This window comes from Ailuropoda melanoleuca, chromosome 10 (genome assembly GCF_002007445.2).
Source record: "Ailuropoda melanoleuca isolate Jingjing chromosome 10, ASM200744v2, whole genome shotgun sequence".
NCBI classification, from domain to species: domain Eukaryota; kingdom Metazoa; phylum Chordata; class Mammalia; order Carnivora; family Ursidae; genus Ailuropoda; species Ailuropoda melanoleuca.
The window spans coordinates 81292795-81307976 of record NC_048227.1 but is presented as its reverse complement, the minus strand read 5'-3'; the positions used below and the strand labels follow the sequence as shown (position 1 = coordinate 81307976).

At 38.1% G+C, this 15182-nt stretch overlaps 1 protein-coding gene across 3 annotated transcripts in view; it reads left to right on the top strand.

Moving 5' to 3' along the window:
• Positions 1–1887: 1887 nt before the first annotated feature.
• The window catches only part of HBS1L (HBS1 like translational GTPase), an 81899-nt gene continuing 68604 nt past the window's right edge, over positions 1888–15182 (top strand). The window contains exons 1-4 of one of the 3 annotated variants that reach the window (XM_011219522.3): positions 1888–2096; positions 5983–6048; positions 13222–13350; positions 13858–14052. In XM_011219522.3, the coding sequence (XP_011217824.1) occupies positions 2054–2096; positions 5983–6048; positions 13222–13350; positions 13858–14052 (433 nt within the window). In that variant the 5' untranslated portion in view covers positions 1888–2053. The remainder of the gene's footprint in view (positions 2097–5982; positions 6049–13221; positions 13351–13857; positions 14053–15182) is intronic. The other 2 variants (XM_034669173.1, XM_002915075.4) reach the window with 2 other exon arrangements.

Here is a 15182-nt window from a genome sequence, read left to right as displayed (position 1 = left end):
TTTTTCCTCACTTACAGAACTTATTATGGGGGTGCCTGGGTGGCACAGCAGTTAAGCGTCTGCCTTCGGCTCAGGGCGTGATCCCGGCGTTATGGGATCGAGCCCCACATCAGGCTCCTCCGCTATGAGCCTGCTTCTTCCTCTCCCACTCCCCCTGCTTGTGTTCCCTCTCTCGCTGGCTGTCTCTGTCTCTGTTGAATAAACAAATAAAATCTTAAAAAAAAAACTTATTATGTAACTGCTGTTTTTACATCCATCCCTTCATTTACATTCCACAAAACAGAAGACATAACTTTTTGTACCCATTTTACAGATGAATACATGGAGCCCAAAGAAGTTAACAGAAAGTGGCAGAACTGGCACTGAAATCCAGGTTTGTCTGACTCCAAAGTTACAGTACTTTCCATCAAACCACAATACAAAAATCACAACTGAAGAATTCTGGGGGCAGAGAATAAAATTCCTAACACTTTCTGAGGAAGTCAGTGAAGGCTTTATTACTGAAGAAGCTATTGCTTGAGATGAAGTCAAGGTTCTAAAAAGTATTTAGAATGTGAAAAGAGTGCATTATTGATGAACCAGAAGCAAATTATATACTATTCCTCAGGAAGAAGTAATATTTTCTTCTTCATTGCTTTGTAGTACTGTTTATGTGGTCAATTTATAACTTATCCGCTTCCTACCTCAGTGAGTTATACTGAAGCTCGTAATTGACAATTACACCGGGCTAGAAGCTGCCATTTGTATTTTAACGCCTAACATTTTAAAGCATCTGAGATCTGTGTGAAATCATCTTAAAAGGATAATTTATTATTCACCACTGTGTGAGTTAGATACTATTACTATCTCCATTTTACAAAGAAACAGGCTGCAACATAAAAATTATCTAAAAGTGTAAAATAAAACCCTTAGGCCATATAAAATTAGCAACTATTTTTGTGTATAATTTTGTCTTGGAGCTACATTAAACATCAATGATAATTAACAAACACTTGGCAATCAGACACGATCAAATGCACGTATAAATTATATTTCAAGCCACTTACAAATATGAACTGCATTTGCATCATTATCATCTTTTTATTATGTATAATAAAGTTGAGTAAGTTTTCAATTCAGTTCTGGAATTTGATGTATCACCATTTTGAAAACAGGCTAGAACCGAAGTGTAATTTGTTCAGTTATGATAATGATTTTTTTTTACAGGGCATCATTCACTTTGTGCTTTTGTTTCCACTTTGTGTCCTAAGAAATGAGGATATCTAAGGCCAGTGATATGTCTAATAAGCTATATTTAATACCCTTCGCATGTTACACATGATTATGTGTTCAATGAATGCTCAAAGAATTCCTTACGATGCTGATAACTGTGTGCACCGCTAAGGGCAGACATCTGTTTACTAAAGGTGTTAACGCAGGATGGAGCATATACGTGAAACCATAAATTACATACACGAAGGCATGGTGACCTATTGTAGCAAGGTTCTCAGTTAAACCATATATACCCATTTAAAGAGAGTCATTTTTACGCCCCTCTAAATCTTGGACTGATTCTTAAACCAAACGTGTACAAGTTTGTGAGTGCCTATTACGTGCCTAACTAGGCCTCAAAGATGAAAGTTACATAAGTTTCCTGCTTCTGTCAAGCACACAGTCAGTTTCATTATCTGAAACCAGATTTGGGAAATAACCTGGAACGCTGAGGTAGGTCCAGGATTCGGGCTCCAAAGCTTTGGTACAAACCGGCTCCTACTAGGCACCGGGATCCCGCCCCTTCGAGCCCTCTGTCAGTCAACCCGTCTGTGGGCGGGGCCATGCTAAAAGGACGCTTCCGTGCGCGTCTCTGCGCACGGCCCCAGGGTGGCGGGTGACCCTGAGAGGTTGCCGTCCTGAAGCGCGCAGAAAAGACGTCGCGCGTGCGCAGGCGCTCGGCGCAGAGGCTTGCCGGAAGTTAAGATGGCGCGTATGTGTCGGCCAGGCCGCAGTTGGCGCTTTATCAGTATCTAAACCGTGTGTTTTGTAAGGGGCTGTGGCGAACGCCCTCTCCAACGCCATGGCCCGGCATCGGAATGTCCGAGGCTATAACTACGATGAAGGTAGGTGGCAGGGTCATGCCGGGACGTCGTTTTCGCGGTTCCAGCTGGGATCGCAGCCCGTTGGCTTTCACTTCGATGTGTGAGTTTCTCCTTAGTGGTGCCAGGCTGGAATTCAAACTAGGCTCAGTTGGAAAAAATAACAGTACATCTGAGTGCTGGCGAATGGCATTGTTTTAAGTCGTGACTTCTCTCTGGGCTTGATTTTATTTAGGGAGGGGGAGGTTGCTGCACGCCGTCGTATGGGAAGGACATTTGGGAAGGTTGGGATCTGGTGATATTTGTGCACGTAAGCATTATCATCTCTCCCTCCTATTGTCTCCCCTCAGGTCGGGTAGATAATTGTCTACTCCTAGGTAGTGTTTTGCGACCCCCTTTTCAAAAATGCCCATGAACTGCTTATTTGTAAAAGACGGATTGACTTCATGCCTACATTCAACTGTTTTGCCATAACTTAGATATACATGGTAAATCGTTTGTGTTTGTTCATACATACTGAGCACAGAACCTGGCTTGAGCAGATAACTTATTTTCTATGAGTTTCAAGTTAATAATTAGGAGTCGATAAAAAAGATATCAAAAAGGCCCAGTGAATAACTGGATCAGATGATCTTGAGGTGTATACCCAGTTCTTGGTCCATATGTTGAATTTAAATGTATCTTGGAATGGGAGGGAAAAGAAATACTAGAAGCAAGGCGGCTCCGGAACATACTATTTGATTTTAAAAAATGAAATAAAAAATGTGCATATGAATGTTCTCTAGGAGTTTAAAAAGAGAATTAGCTTAGGGTATGCACATCGTCTCTATGCAGTGGATAATTATAGGCATCATCAAGCGTCATGCAAACTAAAATTATAAATAAATATGAAAGTGCAAAAAAGGAGTAAAGACCTATTGCCTTTTTATTTTTTTTTTTTTAAGATTTTATTTATTTGACAGAGATAGAGACAGCCAGCGAGAGAGGGAACACAAGCAGGGGGAGTGGGAGAGGAAGAAGCAGGCTCATAGCAGAGGAGCCTGATGTGTGGGGCTCGATCCCACAACGCCGGGATCACGCCCTGAGCCGAAGGCAGACGCTTAACCGCTGTGCCACCCAGGCGCCCCCCTCTTGCCTTTTTAAAGTGCAGATCGTGTAAGTGTGCTTAATATGTTGGTGGTTGTCATTGGCGCTGCCAGAAGATTATTCTAGAACATTAGTATTGCCCTAACCACAGTGGATAGCTAACCCTGTGTGTTACATTTGGAGACTGTCACCTAGTCAGCCAGGCTCATGTTAGGTTCCTGGTGTTCACTTCAGATTGGAGGCCGTTTTAAGTGTTGCAGTGGGTAAGCATTGCATGTCGATCACTGCTACTTGAGGGATGACTTTAGCCTCAGAGATATTTTTGAGGTTATGATATAAAAAATATGAATAGGCCTAACTTCAACTTATTCATTTCTTAAATAAGTATAATTTCCTCAACCAACATTAATTGAGTGCTTATTCTTCGTTAATTGAGTGCTTGGAGTACTGCTCAAAGCTTTGGGGACTTATAGTAAGATGCTTGAGGGAATCTAAAGGGGGGAATACACAAGTAACAGATGATTGGAGTATGACAGGCAACAAAAAGTACTCCCAAGATGCTGTGGGAGCTATGTAAGTTAGGGCCCCTTATTCAGGGTGGGTTGGAGGAGTTTAAGCAGGATTTCTACGTGAAGGAAAGTCTTACTGGAGGAGAGGTGCTTGGCCTGTGGGAATGAGTGCTAAGTGTCTTCTCACCTGGGCAACCCCAGTTCAGGTTGTCCTTTTTCGTGTTTCTTTGGAACAATTGATGACATAATAGACAAGCTGTTCCTATAGCATAGGAGGTTCATCCCCATCTCCTGCTTATAAAATTGTACTCATTTTAAAGACTCAGTTTCTCTTTTTTCTCAGTTTAAGTTTCCCCTTTGTATTATTTTAACATAATTGAAAATTCTTAAAAGTAATAGGACGTTATTAGAGAGAGTATGTGCTTTAAACCTATTGGTTCCTGTATTTAACTTTCACTTTGTTCTTCTCTTTAATTTGGGTAATACTTTACATGACTGTCTTTAGCTAATGCTGAGTTAGCTGCTAATTTAAAAGTGCCAGGAGGGCATAGTCCATACCTTATTGTTATATTTACTCTCTTGTTACGTTTACTCCAGCAATGCTTTATGTGCAGTAAATACTACAGAATTTTGTTGAGGAAAAGAACCAGTTTACAAAAATACTAGGAAAGAATTCTCTTCATCTTTTTATATTGTGGCATAGTTAGGGTCAATTTGAGTTGAAAAACTGACCTGGTAAAAAAGTTTCTTGGCATTCATATCTAAAAATAATATTTTGTAAATGGCTCCTCATTTATTTGCTAATAAATCATTTACTGGGATTGTGATCTAATAATTTATTGACTTACATATTTTAAAAAAATATTTATTTATTTGACAGAGAGAGAGCACGCACAAGCGGGGGGAGCAGCAGAGAGAAAGGGAGAAGCAGGCTCCCTGCTGAGCAGGGAGCCCAGTGTGGGGCTCACCCACTGGACCCTGGGATCATGACCTGAGCCGATGGCAGACACTTAACCAACTGAGCCATCCAGGCACCCCAGACTGTTACATATTTTTATACAAAAGCAGCATTTATCTAATTTTTCTTTGCTGTAAATATTTGGTCTCAACTCTTGAACATGCTGTTCCTGCTATGTGAATACCCTCAGAAACTAGCTAACTGTCCTTTGGGATTTGTCTAAATATTATATTCTGGGGATCTTTCCGCAGCCACCCCATTCCCAGTTCTGTTTATGTTGTTCGTATGTGTGATCCCAAATCACTGTATATTTCTCATGTCTCAAGCATTTGTCATATAATTTTGTAATTGCCTGCTTTTGTGTCTATGTTTCCTGTTAGATTTTAGGTTCATAGAGATCTGGGAATGTACCTGTCACTCGCTGTTGTCCCTCAGATATGTCTAATAGTCCTTGGCATAATCTATTTATCAAATGAATAAATGCATTTATGTAAATATAATAACCTTCTTTGTGGGTTTTAGTTTTAAATTGTTTGGTTCATTAATTTATAATAAAAGGAACACTAATTTAGTTCCAATCATGTGCCAGGTAGTTGGCTAAGACAAAGCCTTTCCTTGAAGGAGCTTATAGTCTCATGGAATGAGACAGATAGTGCATTGAAGACACAACTGGAGGAGTGTGCTAGAGAGTGAACGTGTTGGGTGGGTGGCTTGCCGCTTTACCAGAGTGGTCAGGGAAGACATATGCAAGTAGGTGACATTTGAGCTGGAACCTTAATGAGGAAAAAGAAACAGCTTTAGGAAAATCTGGGCAAAGTACATATTTTAGTCAGTAGGAAAAAAGTCTAATTAGCATGAACAGAGAGCATAAGGGAATTTAGGATAAGATGGTTTTTACAGAAATTAACTAGCTCGACATGAAGAAAAACTGTTTTCATGGTCTGATTGTATACCCCGTGCTAGTCAGTTGTATGGGAAATAAATGCTTTGGTCACAGCATGGTGCTTGGTGAAAAAAAATGAATGGATGACTTATTTCAGCTTTTAACACTGGAGAGACGATTCAGGCTTGTGGTCTCTGGTAGTATCATTTTTTGATCACATGCAGTGAAAACTTGGAAAAATTAAAAAAACCAATTAGCTTAAAAACTGAAGAACTATATATTCTTTATGAATACAGAAAGTAAGTACCTACTTTGTGGGTAAAATTTTTAGAATTTTTTGGAAATGTAGACATTCCAAGCTCCTTTAATTTTGAGGGACAATTTTGTTTGGAGAGAATTCAGATGCTTCCTTGTTAATAACTAAGAGTATAAAAAGAACTTGTGAAGACTTTATCTCTTGTGTTTTTATTTTAGATTTTGAAGATGATGATCTCTATGGCCAGTCTGTGGAGGATGATTACTGTATTTCACCATCAACAGGTGACTTTTAAAAAATAATTTAATTTCCATTATTTGGGTGTTAAAAAATGTTAACCAAGTATTATTGTCATTCTAGGATTAGAATGTTCCAGAAGACTATTATATTATGTAACATTTAAAAAGATAATGTCTTTAACTTTTAAAGGTGTATAGAATCATTTCTTTACCCGTGAATAGAATCTAAAGTTTTGATTTCATCATTTAGCTTTAAACATTTGAAGAAATGTTGAAAACTATGTGTTTTACAATGTTCTTTGTAACTTGCAATTAATCTGAATTGTACCGAAATGGTAATTTAGTCAATAACGAAAATTTAGAACTTCTGAAGGCCGGTAGCAATTACTTTCATATGCTCAGGAATCTCTTGAGTCCTAGAAACATTGAGGTGTTATGCATAGACTTCCCTTCATGCTTCAGTACTTCAGTTTATCTGCTATTAAACAGTTTGTGAAATAAACCAAATATATGTAGGTCAGTCCTCCCGGAGCCAGAGTGATTTAGAGTTCACATTCCTGTAGGACTCCGCATCAGAGCTGCATCTCCTGTCTTACCCTCTGAAAGAGTTCTTTGCCACCATATAAAGAAAACATGAAGCATTCATTGTTCTTTTCAGCAAAGATGTGCTCTTTGACCAGACCTTTTCTCCTAATTTCCCTAACAATATATTTGTCTTCAAATTTCAGCCTACTCTATAAACAGTTGGTTAAAATGCCCTGCAATTTTACTATGCCACAGAAGGGTGAAATTAAATACAGTTAGGTACAACATAAATATAATTCACAAAACTCATTTTCTGTGAGTTTAAAGACTTAATACAATTAACATTTGTATCAAAATCCACTTTGTCTTTAGTACCATATAGTCTACGGGGCTGTCCTATACACCTGTGCGTGCTTTAATCTCACTTTCAGTCTCTGAAGACCAAATATGTGCCTTCTGACTTAGAATTCCTTTTTGTTTATAAAGCATAGGTGTTCCACAAGTTGTCTTAGCACCTCTCCTCTTCCTGCCATCTCTTACCTGTTACTTGTTCCTCTGAAGTGCATCTAACTCTTTATTTGTACTTCCCTCATTTAGCCTTCCTAATCAAGGCCTTTCTTCTCTTGCACCAGTGTTAACACCGTTACCAGTCAGGATCCTGTTAGGAGATAGAAATTGCACCAATTATTTTGTCAGAGAGAATTTAATACAAGAAGTTGTTCACCAGATTTTAAAGAACAAAAAAATGCAAGAAAGGCAAGCAGAAAATCAAGGAGGTGGTAACTTCAGGAAGCATTTACCTAGTTCTAGATGAGCAAATGGGTGAGGTCAGACCCAACCTTTAAGGAGCTTGTAGAGGGCCTCCTTGGAGCTGGGGCTTAGACCTATGACAAGGGGGTTCTGCTTCGCCTTTGAAATTCAGAGGAGGGACTGTGGAATGGGGACTCAGCCCTCCAAGGAGGGGGATACTGCATGGCTGGTACTGGTGTCAGCAAAAGGACCCCATGAAGCTGGAATTCAGCCTCTTGAAGAAGGAATTCTAGCTGGCTGGCTGGTCATGGTTTCTGAGGGATGTGGGTGGGGACACATGAAAGCTAGTTCTGGAAGTTATGGGTGAACTGTTCACTGGTACTAATTGCTCTTATGCAAAGTGCAGCGTTGCTGGGGCAAGGGGGCTGCACAAGAAGCAAAGGACAGGAGCACATGTCTTCCTCCTCTGGCCTTCCAGTCTCCCTTTAGCGTCTCCCCTGTTGGCTGATCCTAAAAGGAAGCCAGCTGTTGAAGAAATGAACTTCCTAGAGACTGCAACCCCAGCATCACAAAGCAGAATAAAGAAGGCTGGGTTTGAAGCTGAGAGATGGCTTCATCAGCATTCCTTTAGAGCTCCTTATGCAGGGGTTCAAGGCCGCTTTTCTAGGGATGAGGAATAAAAGAAATTTCATCTTGTCCAAGGACCCTCCCAAACACTTGCCATTTGCAGTGTTAAAAAAAAACTTCATGGGTTAACCCTGTGGGCTCCTGTAATAATACTGACACAGTTGACTAGATGATAAAGTGATAGCTGGTAGCATTAACTTCCTCATTCATATTGTAAGCGCAGTAGAGAGCAGGACATGTTCATGAAATGAGAAGATGATGTGGATGTGATAATTAGATTGGAGTTTTTAAAAAATCCCTTCTGCCTGGTAGTGACTGGATTGAAGGCAGTACATGAGTGGATATATGTAGATTAGTTTGGAGATTATTGTACTAATCTAGAGATGGGGATATTTGAGGACAGTGTTCTCAAAATGTGGTCCATGTGTCATAACATCACTTGAGAATTTATTAGAAAAGTAATTCTTGGCCCCGTTCCAGTCAGAAACTCAGAGTGCGGCACAGCTACTGTTTTAACAAGCCCTCCATGGTATGTTGATGCTTGCTTTGAGAATCATTCGTTTGGGACAAGGGTGGTAGCATTCGATTTGGAGATAGATTCAAGAGGTAATTATAGGAGTTAAGGTCTGCAGGATTTAGAAGTTGGTTGAATCTGGCTTGCACAAGGGTAGAAACCTTTACAGAGGAAGGAACTACTGAAAGACATCTTAATCTTGTAGGTTAACACATTGATTTATCTAGGCTTATCTGGATAAATCATCCTTAATCTTATGTTAGGAACTGATGGTACACCAGGTCAGACATTCTGAGGATGCTTTTCTGATATTTGCACTCATGGTCTAGCTTTCTTGAGGTCAGAGTTGATCCTTGTGTCTCTCTTCATGTGTGTCTTGTGTGTGGTTCATATTCAGGACAGTTTTACTCCTTGAGTTACTTTTGTACACTCCAAGAAGTCAATGTCATTATCGAAGCAGGAGATACAGTTAAATGGTTTGAGTTTTTTCTGTGACAAACTTTATTTTTAACAAAAAACATGTGGTTTTGGATTTTTTAATTTTTCAAAACAGTGATATTAGATCAGAAACTTTTCCTCTTTAGTGGTATATTTTCCAAATGATTTTCTGAAAAAAAAAAAAAAAAGGAATAGTTTCAGAAGGATCCTCTTTGTTCTTAGCCACTGTCATTGAAGAGATGATCATATTCTGATAATTGAGTGACTTTATCAATTAATAGGAATATGTCTAAAATTCATCAGCACTTTTATTTTTTTGAACTCTACTAATAGTAGCACAGTTTTCATGATGAAAAGGTGATTTCTAAACGTTACAGTTTTTTTTCCTTTGGCAAGATTGACTCTGATACTGAATATTGAACATATGTCAAGGAATTGGGGGTGGCAAAAATAACCTATATATTTAACTTTATTTGAACAGTTGTGGGTTTTGTTTTGCCTACGGAAATTAGAAGTGTTAAAAGATAAACTGAAGCATATTGAAATTTTTAAGAATCTATTTGAGCAAACAACAGTTTGAATCAGGCAACTGCAAGTGAAGGGGTTAGGAGTGCTCCACTGGAACGGAGCTAGGAGCAAGGTTTTTATAGAGAATACAGGAAACAAAGCAAAGAAATTATTTGATTGGCTGTAGCTTAAGGGTTGCATTATTTGGGAAAGCCTAGTTGGCCTTTTGTGATTGGTTGTTCCTGAGGCATTTACAGTAATTGACTCTGGCTTGGTTTTCCATTTTTATCAAGGCATTGGAGCCACCTCAGTCGGAAGGCCTCCAGTGATTACTCAAACATGAGTGATTCTTATTCAGTCCATTCCAACTCAGACTCTTTACTGAGCATCATCGTGCAAGAAAAACCCTATTCTAATAAGTTTATAAATTAGTTTAATATAAGCTAGCATGTTAAAAGTCCTCTTCAAACATGCCACAGCGGTATGGTGGGTGAATCATAGCCCCGCATGAAGGAGTCTGGGAAGGCTTCTGGAGGGAGTGGAGGTTGGACTGGTAAATTAGGGAGGAAGAATGGCTTCCTCGGCAGAGGAAGAGAATAGTGCTTGAGCTGTGGCCTGTGTGAGGCTTATTTGAGAACACTCACATGATTAATGCAGTTGCATCAGGAAAGAGGACTAGGAAAGGAAGCAGGAGGCAAGCTGTGAGAGGCAGTTTTTAACTGTAGGTGTGTCGTGTCAGCTTGTTGAAGGGTTTTGAGTGAGGGGACAATATTTTCAGAAGGGAATTGATGACTGTACAGAGTGGACTACAAGGGGGATTTGTAGGCCATTGTTTCCTAATGTTTGCTGATGATATTGCTCAGCTGGGAGACATTTTAAAAATACAGATTCCCTGCCCCGTTGCCAGCATCACTGTATCAGAACCTCCAGAGCAGGAAGCCCAGACAGCTGTGTCATTAACGAGTGCCTCTTACATGATTTTTATTTTTAAGGTGTTAAGGAAACAATTTGGGGCAGTTGTAGGTCAGGTTTTGAATTCTGTAAACTTTTATGTTTCTTAAACTGCCCGAAGTTTTTAAAAGTCACCACGGGTGTCCCAGTTTTTCAAAAAGCATTTCCATCAAAGTTTGTGATTAAAATTTAAAAACGAATAGCATTTTATATTTATCCTTTCCTCTCCATTGCTCTTTTTCTTACTCTTTTATTGTATTTGTTGCTTTTTGGGCTCTCATTTCAACTTCAAAGATTTGGACTGTTTTTCCCCACTAGTAGTTATTTTCCCTGGGGAATTTGTCTACCCTCCTTCCCTCCCCACTTCCCAGCAAATCTAGCCAACCCTGCTTCCAAAACAGTGGCCATAATAGAGGTTTCTGAGTTGGATTTGTGTGTGGATTGGGGGTAAGGAACCCTCACCCTTCCCTGAGGTTGGGTAGCAGTCTGGATATTGACAACTTCCTTTTCCCATCACTATTTCCTAAGTGAAGATTGTTAAGGGAAATGATCTGATTTTTTTCCTCACTTAATTTTTGATTTTTCTTGGGGTTTTCCTTGCAGGTGAAAGCTGTGAAAGGAAGTTGGAGAAAGTGTATTTGTTACTTTTAAGCTAAACTGAGTAGTTTATTATAGCTAGGAAAATAAATCCTAAATTACCAGGCACAGAGTGGCCCCGTTCACATTTTTTTTAGTACTACCACAGTTTATTAAATCTAAGATGCCACAGAATGTAAATTCTGTAATTTTATGTACCACTTAAAGTAAATAATGTTGAGATGCCATTTGATTGTAAGACACGTCCTCGTTCTGAGATTTTAACATGAAAATAGTGATCCTCTTAAAGAGTCTGTAATTAGGATGTCTCTTCTGTTTTGCCATACTGACTTTGTAATAGTGTTCTATTCTCCTTGTACTAGAAGGGGATAAATAGGGAGACATATATACAACATAATATGTGTATTCTGGAAAAACCTTACGGTATTCAAAACTGTATACTGAAAATAACAGAACATCTGGGAAAAAATAGGATCATGACAGATCAGACTCAATCTGTGAAGTACTAGCTAAGACAGTAATCATGTTAATAAAAATGTTCGCACGTTTGAAAAGGTATGTTAACTCCTAAAAAGAAATATTCCAGTAAATATAGGAGTTTGCATTTAAAAAAAGGTAGGAAGTTTAATAGAAATGTGAGAAAGAGTTGAACTAACGAGTAGTGTTGCAAAGGCAAATGCTCACAGATCCTGGAGAGCCAAGCAGTAAGCATGCACAAAGCAAGCCACACGTCCTCCAAACTGAGCCAGGAGAAAGTGTGGGTCTCTCTGGCATTGTACTACCCTTACAGTTCCGGTGTCATATTCTGTGGTGCGTGTTACTTTGCACCTGCTGCTATTAGGTGATGATGCCAAACATTGAAGTGTTGGGGGAAAATCTCATAGACCAAAGCACTTGAAAGTTATACCCTCATCATTCTCCTCTTTACCATTTCGTCAGAATAGGTTTTGTTGAGGTAACATGCCTTATACCGGAATAGATTGAATTCTCTTCAGTTGTTCTCTCTATTTGCTCTCCTTCTCCAAGATGTCTTCCACCTCTTCCTCAGTTTTTCTGATGCTCTCACCTCATTTTTTAGAACTGTGCCAATCTTCTGTGCTTCTGTGGCACTTGTTATCTATACTACTATTTTGGGTTTTAAAATACATCATTCCATTTTTCTTCTTTGCCTTTCCTACTCATCTGTAAGGCCACCGTTGATTTATTCTATGCGTACATAGCCCTTTTGCTACAGCGCTCTGCATATGGGTGTTACACATAAGCCATAGTATTATCTAATGTCTGTATGTGCATTATTTATAAGCAGTAGCTATAAACTTTGAATGTAGTTAGTTTCCCTTTCCTTCATTGATAGTGCCTTCTTAAACACATGAACAAAAGTTCAATGTAGGAACACTAAGCAGTAGACTTAAGTGTTATGTGCTCTTGCAGAAAGCTAAATAATATCAAATCCCTAGTAACACCTTGCCTGTAGAATACTGTATTAAAATTTCTATCTTTCTTATTTTTTAATTTTATTTCTTCATAATTGAGCAGAGTCTCCAGGAATTGAGTTCAGTGGGCATCCAGCTGAGGTGGAAGAGTCAGCACTTTGGGCGTGTGTGATTCTCCTTTGCTCACTTGTATTTTATTTATGATAGTCGGCATAGCTTGTCTTTCCTTCTTTTAATGAAATCTACAATACCAGCTATACATTGAGTGATGACACTGAGTGCTGTAGTATGGCGTAGACTGATCGCTGAAAGTCAGAGTTAGGTATGTGACACTAGCATGCAGCATAGCTAGTGTTTCACTGAAAGTAGGAGTTGTTCAGAAGTTAAGGCCTATTATTTTGGTCAACTGTTGGGTTTAGGCAAAATTAGCAGTTCTTGGAAAGTGAAAATTAACTCGTTTTTAGTATTTTCTTAATTATACAAATAAGCAAGTTTGGTATGTGGTTTGAAATATTTGTTCCAAAGAAGAGAACATTTTGCATGGAAGTTGGAGTAATAGGCAGGGAAGAGGTGTTAGGAAAGGTAGCGTTTGAAAACTGTGCTGAAAATCAGCTTGGTTGAGGTGTTGGAGATAGGAAGAAAGGAGGAGAATGATCACACGAGGCCAGTGAGCAGTTACTAAGGACATCTGAGAGGGATTTAGGGTATGGTATGCTTTGTCTTCGTTTGTTTTTATCCATTATTATAGAATGTGGGTAAATGCCCATAGCTGGTAGGTCAGAATCTTTAATTTCCATTTTAACTTTTGTGGGGGAAAAAAAAGATTGACTGGGAAGTGGTTGTGCTACAGCGTTCTTCCATCATTTTCTCTTCTAGCTGCTCAGTTTATTTACTCGCGGCGCGACAAACCTTCACTTGTTGAGCCTGTAGAAGAATACGATTATGAAGATCTGAAAGAGTCCTCCAGTTCTCTTTTGAACCATCAGCTGAGTGGAATTGATCAAGGTATAGTAAAAAGTAGTTAATCTGTGCTTCATGCGTGAAAATGATTGATAATCAATATACCAGAAGTTATTAGGTTTATTGTGTTTGTTCATAATAGTGATTGTAGGTAAGAATGGGAATAATGTCTCTTGTATCTTCAAGGAAAATTTACATTTTAGTAAGTATATTTTGTGAGGAGCGTTATAGTTAACTCTATGGTTGAAAAATTGGTTGTGTGGCTGTTATTTAGTAACTGGAATTTTTGACTGAGATCTTCATTTCCTTAGGAGAGAAACTTCAGTGATTTGTTTTCTTCTAGCAATGTTTATTGTTTATTGTTTCATGAGCTCTAATAGGGAAAGATAGGTATATTGTGGATAGAAATATAATCATTATAAGTAATATTTGCCAAGGAAAGAGGAGAGTTGGACATCCTAATGTAGTTTCAAATCCTTTTTTTGTTTTGTTTTGAAGATTGAGGGTTCTTTCATGGCATCATTCATGGCTTTTAATTATTTTCTGTTCTAGCTCGTCTTTATTCATGCCTTGATCACATGAGAGAGGTACTTGGAGATGCTGTGCCAGATGACACTTTGATTGAAGCAGTTCTGAAGAACAAGTTTGATGTGCAGAAGGCTTTGGCAGTGGTTCTGGAACAAGATAAAATGCAGAATTGGAAGGTCAAGAGTGAGAGAGCAATATCTACAGGGAAGATAGCAAAAGGTATGCTTTTACTTGTTCTTTTTTATTTGTTTTACAGTTAATGGTTTAAAAGAGGCTTTGATTTGCTTTAGCTGTTTAGAAAAGTAGGCAGAAAATTGTGCGTGTTACCGTAATCCTGATGATCATCGATTGATTTTCCCATTTGTGAATTTTTAAGCTGAGTGCTATGTTTTCTTCCCTCTGTTAAAGCTTGTTTTTTGATTATTTCCCTGCTTTTATTTTTAACTAGCAGAATATAGGGGAAATAAAATCAGATAAAAACAAGACAAGACACTTGTTGCTTCTTGTCAGTAGCTTAGAGAGCTTTTTAATAATTATTGCTTTTTTTTTAACTCTGATGGCTCAGAAGGTGGAAATTAATAGCCAGATAATTAATTACAAAAATGCCTTTATGTTTATAGCATTTGTAAATGTATTAGTTTTATTTAAATATCGTAAGTATCATAATTATACTGTTCTTGCGTTTCAAAGCCAGATCTTTAATTTTAAATTTACAGAATTTGGAGTTATTTTTTGAATTTAATTGGCATAAGAAGGGAAGTAGAGATCTTTATAATAATTGGTATGGTATCTGTCAGTGGGAGCATGGTGATTTCTTAACTGGGTTAATATTTCCTGTATCCTGAAGACTAGATGTTTACCATACGAAGTTGTATGCAGTCTGTTACCATGAAATAAGGGTGGTTTTTTTATTTTCTATTTAAATTTTAAAAGAATTTTGATGGGGAGGCACTTGTAACTGACCTTATGAAAATGAGTCTGTAATATTTTATCTTTATTAATAGTTTATTTCAGAAATCACAGATTGTTATTTGTTTGCTTGTTTTTAATACATTAAAAAATATAGGAGAAGATGAACCTAGTTCCTTTCATTGGTCTTTTAGATGTTTTGAATTTGACAATTCTGATGATAATTTAAATATGTTAAAACCTCACATTATAAAATTTGTGAAAATTAGAATATTGACTAACTTGGCACTTATATTTGTATGTATCAGTGAGCAAAGTATGAAGGTCACTTTAGATGGTTAAAGGAAGGTAAAATTCCTTTATTACTGTTTTTTTCAGAGTGTTCACTTTTTATTAAATAATGATCAAATATTTTATCACTTTATTCATGTTATAATCAA